The 6000-nt window shown below is 36.2% G+C and overlaps 1 protein-coding gene across 1 annotated transcript in view; it reads left to right on the forward strand.

Annotated features, from left to right (window-relative positions):
* Ppp6c (protein phosphatase 6 catalytic subunit) overlaps positions 1-5718 on the forward strand; it is a 31075-nt gene extending 25357 nt beyond the window's left edge. Inside the window, exons 5-7 of the mRNA XM_047524268.1 lie at positions 753-832; positions 1203-1412; positions 3052-5718. Coding sequence (XP_047380224.1) covers positions 753-832; positions 1203-1412; positions 3052-3300 — 539 coding nt within the window. The 3' untranslated portion in view covers positions 3301-5718. The remainder of the gene's footprint in view (positions 1-752; positions 833-1202; positions 1413-3051) is intronic.
* Positions 5719-6000: the final 282 nt, after the last annotated feature.

A 6000-nucleotide genomic window follows, 5' to 3' on the forward strand; every position in this document is an offset into this window, starting at 1 on the left:
TAGATAAATTAGGAAATTGTGAGGATTAACCATAACCCAAGGGCTTCTGTTCTATATCATTTTCAGCTGCACTTAAGGCAATAATGGTATATCCATTTTTATTTCAAAATTAAGTTTGAAGCCAAAGAGCAGAACTCTTCTGGTATTACTTCAAAAAGTTAACTACATAGACCAAGAGAAAATGTTCAACTGGGAATATGTGAGGACCTGATTGATAGTTTGTCCCTAGTGATGACTACAGATGTACTTGCAGTACCTCACGTACTTAGTTTCACAGTTTGCAATCTCAGAAAAGATAACTTAGGCTCTTGAAATATTGAGATAGCAATATGCTATCTATGCTATGCTATGCTCCTATAATTAAAGGTCCCATAATTTGTTTGATTTGATTATCTGGTGGAGTGAGTTAGTCACATTAAATAAATGCATCTGTTTGATGAATTGCCTCATATTAACATGACTGCCCAGACATTTACTTTGGATTGCATGAAATTCATAGTTTTCTGATGATAGCATTTTGGCTACTTCTTAGGACCATTTACCATGTCTTCAGGACATTTATAGTTAGACACTAGACATCTTTTAGCTCTTGAGGCGGGCCTGTTAGGGTTAGCTGTGTTTTGTAATTTTCTCTCTTAGTCTAAGCCAAATTTCTGTTGTACTGAATGCTACTCCAGTATTAGATGTATTACTTATTTCTATTGGCAGATTCAGAACTTCATTAATGAGAACACTTCTGTTTTTCTTCACAGATGAGTGCCAAACCAAATATGGAAATGCTAATGCCTGGAGATACTGTACCAAAGTTTTTGATATGCTCACAGTAGCAGCTGTAAGTTTATATGAGTCTTCTTAAAATTTGTCCGGCACAGTGATGCATGCCTGTAATACCAGCAACTCTGGAGCCTTCAGCAGGGCAAATTCGAGGCTATCTTAGCAATTTAGCAAGACCCTGTCTCAAAATACAAAAAAAGACTGGGTATGTAACTCAGTGGTAAAACGCCTCTAGGTTTAATTCCCCAGTACCATGCTCGCGTGCGCGCACACACACACAAAAGGTATTTTCCTGTTAGTAACACATTGCATTTTCTTATCTAATTGTCATTATCAATTACATTGATATCCTTAGCAGTCATTGATTAATTTAGATAAGACCGAATTTATTATTATACATTTAATCCTTTATTATTCTCATTTGCTAGTTAATAGATGAACAGATTTTGTGTGTTCATGGTGGCTTATCTCCTGATATCAAAACACTGGATCAAATTAGAACCATTGAACGGAATCAAGAAATTCCTCATAAAGGGGCATTTTGTGACCTGGTTTGGTCAGATCCTGAAGACGTGGATACTTGGGCAATCAGTCCTCGAGGAGCAGGTTGGCTTTTTGGAGCAAAAGTCACAAATGAGGTAAAGCCAATGTTTTTGGAAAAGTAGTTTGTTGGTTGCTGAAAGAACTTTAGTGACCCCAAATAACAAATCTGTATGTAGTCTATTCAAACTATGGTGATTGTGGATAGAAAATTTTTAGTCAGTGTATTCATTTATGTGTTTCCTTAATGGTTAAGTGGTGAATGCACCTACTGCAGCATCTTTTTGGTAATATGAGTAACATGTTAAGTAACAAGATAGCAAGGGCAAAATAGGCAACTTTTTTTTTTTTTTCTTTTTTTTGCGGTACTGGGAATTGAACCCAGGGCCTTGTGCTTGCAAGGCAAGCACTCTACCAACTGAGCTATCTCCCCAGCCCAATAGGCAACTTTTGAAGTTCATCTGTGTTCAGTTACACATGTACACAGGGTTGGGGATGTGCCTCAAGATAGAGTGTGTAGTATGCATGAGGCCCTATGTTCCATCCCGAGCACCACAAAGAACAAATAAACAAATAAAATTGTTTAAACAAATAAACACAGTCCAGTGCTTCTTAGGAGGATGGCAAGTTTGAGACCAGCCTGGGCAGCTTTGTGAGATAGTCTCAGACAAGGGTTGGGAATGCAGTTTAGTGGTAAAGCATCCCTGGTTCAATCCCAGTACCACAAAAACAAGTAAAATACATACAAGAAAACTTCCCAACAATCATACATGCACACATACATATGCACACATTGGAATCAGAAAACTAGTTTCTGGTTCCATCGATGTGACTTTATTTGGGTAAAGTCATTTAGTGTGAGAGTTTTTCCCCTCAAGTTGCAAAAGAGTGAAAATAAATCTCAGAGTTATTGCAAGAAATGCAAATGCTAAATACTCAGTAAGTAAGATAGTTAGCAGTATCTTTGTTATTAAACCATAAAAAGCAAAACTTTGTTTCATTTTTGATAGTACTTATGGAATGCTTTTCTTCCAGAAACTTCTTTTTCATTTTTGAAAATGGGATCTCTCTATGTTGCCGAGCCTGATCTCAAACTCGTGGGCTCAAGCAGTCCTTCTGCCTCAGTCTCCCAAGTAACTGGGACTAGCCAAGCAAGGCAGCACATGCCTGTAATCCCAATGACTCGGGAGGCCGAGACAGGAAGATGGCAAGTTTGAGGCCAGCTTTGGAAATTTAGTGAGACCCTGCCTCAAAATAAAAATGACTGGAGATGTAGTTCAGTGATAGAGCATCCCAGGGTTTGATCCCAAGCACTGCCAATTAAAAAATAAAAGTACTAGCTGGGAGTAAGTTGTGGAGCATTGCACCTAGCTCAGAAACTTCAGCAAATTAATTATATGGCCATGTAGTTACGCTTATTGGTTCTTCTCCCAGGTGCCGGGGATCTGAACCCGGGTCTGTGCACATGCTCCGCGAGTGCTCTACAGGATGAGCTATTCGCCCACTGGCCATGTAGTTTCTATAACTGTAATTGAATCAGGCCAGAATGACTGTTTGCCTAAAGTTGTTTGAAATTATTGAGGATAATTATATTCTCAACTAATTATAAACATATAATGGTTACCAAAATCATAAGAATTTTAGTAGTAACATGATTTGTTACTTCTTTAAATAGTATATATGTAGGTAGATTTTAAAAAAATGCTGAATACTTAATGAAGTCTTTCTAAATTGCAGTTTGTTCATATCAACAACTTAAAACTCATCTGCAGAGCACATCAGCTTGTGCATGAAGGCTATAAGTTTATGTTTGATGAGAAGCTGGTTACTGTGTGGTCTGCTCCTAACTACTGCTATCGCTGTGGAAATATTGCTTCCATCATGGTCTTCAAAGATGTTAATACAAGAGAACCAAAGTTATTCCGGGCAGTTCCAGATTCAGAACGTGTTATTCCTCCCAGAACGACGACGCCGTATTTCCTTTGAGGCCTTCGCCCATCCTGCTGACCCATTTTTCTGTCCTCTTCTTACCCCAACTTTCTTGTATTACCCTCTACAATATACTTTTTATCAAGCACTTTGCTGCTGAAATGCTGCCTCTTGCCTTTTTTTTTTAATTTTAAATTATCTAAATTTATTGTTTGTTATGGTGTCTATAGCAATGTTTTTCTATCAATTTTCTCCCTCATCCCATCCCCACCTTGGACTCATTTGAGAAGACTTGAGAAATGTCTTAATATTCACACTGCTGCATGTAGCTCTTGCTTATTTACTGGTCTGGGGAAACAGGATGTGTTTCCTTTTTTTAAAAAGCCAATTGACAATTACACCGAAATACTTCTCCTTTTGTATCATTCAGCCTTTTCTTTTAGTTTGGTAAGTTTTAAGAAATTTCAGCAGCAAAGTTGTTATTCAGTGGGCACGATGGACTACAGATGCCTCGAGTTATGTATACCTGTCCCAGCTGTAAACTTCATTGTCCTTTGTTGGATGATATTTTAAAAGGATATAAAATAAATTGGTCTAAAGGGCTGCCCTCCTTGTTGTGTTTTTAAATTTTAGTTAAAAACTGCTACAGCTTATGACTTTGTACATTAAGATAATTGTATTGATCTTTTTCAGATTCCTTGTATTTTTTAATAAAGTAATCTTAAACTCAGACAGGTTAAGTGTTAGAAATTTTAAACAGCTTGCATTGTTAGCTTAAAGTTACTCTTTTCTTTTTTCCTAATTAGAATTCTTGACCCTTTGGTTATTGAGTTTAAAACTTCAATTGAAATTCAATAGTATTTATTTTTTAAAAAAATCACTAAACTGTGCCTAAAGAACATAACTGCCATATTAATGTTTTGGTTTATATCCTCTATAATAATAGAAAAACATTTAATACTTGTAATGCTGATGTGTTCATTTGATACCAGTTGAGTAGAATGTGATCAATCCAGTTTACAATCAATCATGAGTATCATTGAGTAAAAATATATGTACTTTTCAATGGGAACCATTCTTTTCTTGCTGTAACACTTGATCTTAACTTTTAGGAAGTGTACATTTTTAACTGCAACTGGAAAGGTTGAAAAGTCAGGACTCTTTTATTTGTGAAGTGTAATCTGAAGCAGATTATTTAAAATGTAGAAGGAATAAAACTGTCCTTTTTTGTAAAGGTCCGTGATAACATATTTCGGCTTTGTGTAAGTAATTTGAATATCCAAAGGGTTGTGATGATCAGTTCTTGATATGCAACTGTCCACTTAATAAGGACAAGTGTTCCAGTATCTCTATGACAGTGGTCATAAATGATGTTGGAATGTACCATTTTGTTAAATAATTGGTATCCCTTTACTACTATTTTTGTCATCCCAGGAAATCCGTGTGAAGCCAGCCAATTAATAAAGCACTTTAGCATGTGTTCAGGTAGTTTTAAACCCCACTTTTGCCCTTCAGGATGAGAACTTCCAGGTTACCTAAAAATGCAATAAAAATCTTTATAGTCTAAGCTTCTTGGCACATAATTTTTCATCAGGGTTTTGTTTTACTGAATGAGCACAATAGCTTTTTATTTTTCCCCAACCACCCAGCTCCTTGTACAGTTTTTAATTGTATAGCTATATGAAAGAAGTACTAAGACATTTGCTGCACACATTTGAACTCATGGTGGGTCAGTAGCTTTGTGTTACTGCCCTGACCCCAGTGTAATTCAGGTGGAAAGGTGTTTATCTCACAGGGATATGTAGCTATGTATTTTACTAATTGTGAAACACTGGAAATTAATGATGCAGACAACTTGGTGTGGTCTTTGAATAGCTCTCTGCAGTATTTTTTTCCTGTTACCATATATTGTATTTAAGTGCTTGCCCTCCACTGCTTTTAATTTGTACCAATAAAACTGGTAACCCTCAGACCTACTTTTCCATTTGACACTCCTTAGTTTAGATTGATGTAGTAGTTTTCATTCTCCCTGTAATGTGACTTTTATTTTTAAGTCATGGTGTACTGCATTTGTTTGTCACTAGCTGGGCATGTGCCAATAATATTCTGTCCATTCCTTAACTGCCATCTCTGTTTTGCCTGATTTCAACTGAATAATGGCTTTTTGCATGGAAAAGAAGAATAGTTTTTACTATTAGACTTGTAAAGGGAAGAGAGAGTGAATGTATTAGACTTTGTAAGCCTAAAAGGAATATTTGGATCCCTCTAATAAATAAGGGCTATGTATTATATAGAGTTAATCATGTGGTGGAAGATACTTGCAAGTCATAGATTTGTAGGCAAAAGGATCTGTTACTCCCTGTATTTAGGCTGAATGTAAAATCCTTTTTGTTGTATTAAGGGGGGTAAGAACTATTTTTATTTGCCTATGATATATATACTTGGTTTCTAATAAAGTGTCCTAGGCTCTAGTGAGAACTGTCTACTTTGAATTGCCATCTACTCCCTTTCCTCTTTTGACCAATATGCCCTTGGCTAGTTTTTTATAGGTCAGTGTGTTTTCCTGAAAAATCTCACTACTTTTGTGTTCCTGGATGTGATCCTAAAATGCCTGAATCAAGAGTACATCTAGTATGCACCCTGCATCAGCTCCTATTCCATCTGGATGTCTAGAACTGTTGGAAGATTTGACATCTTAAAAGTTGAGTTTTACTTTTGAAATAAGGTTCAAGATTTTGTTTATTGCATTAAGATTTG

This window comes from Sciurus carolinensis, chromosome 14 (genome assembly GCF_902686445.1).
Source record: "Sciurus carolinensis chromosome 14, mSciCar1.2, whole genome shotgun sequence".
In the NCBI taxonomy this organism is placed as follows: domain Eukaryota; kingdom Metazoa; phylum Chordata; class Mammalia; order Rodentia; family Sciuridae; genus Sciurus; species Sciurus carolinensis.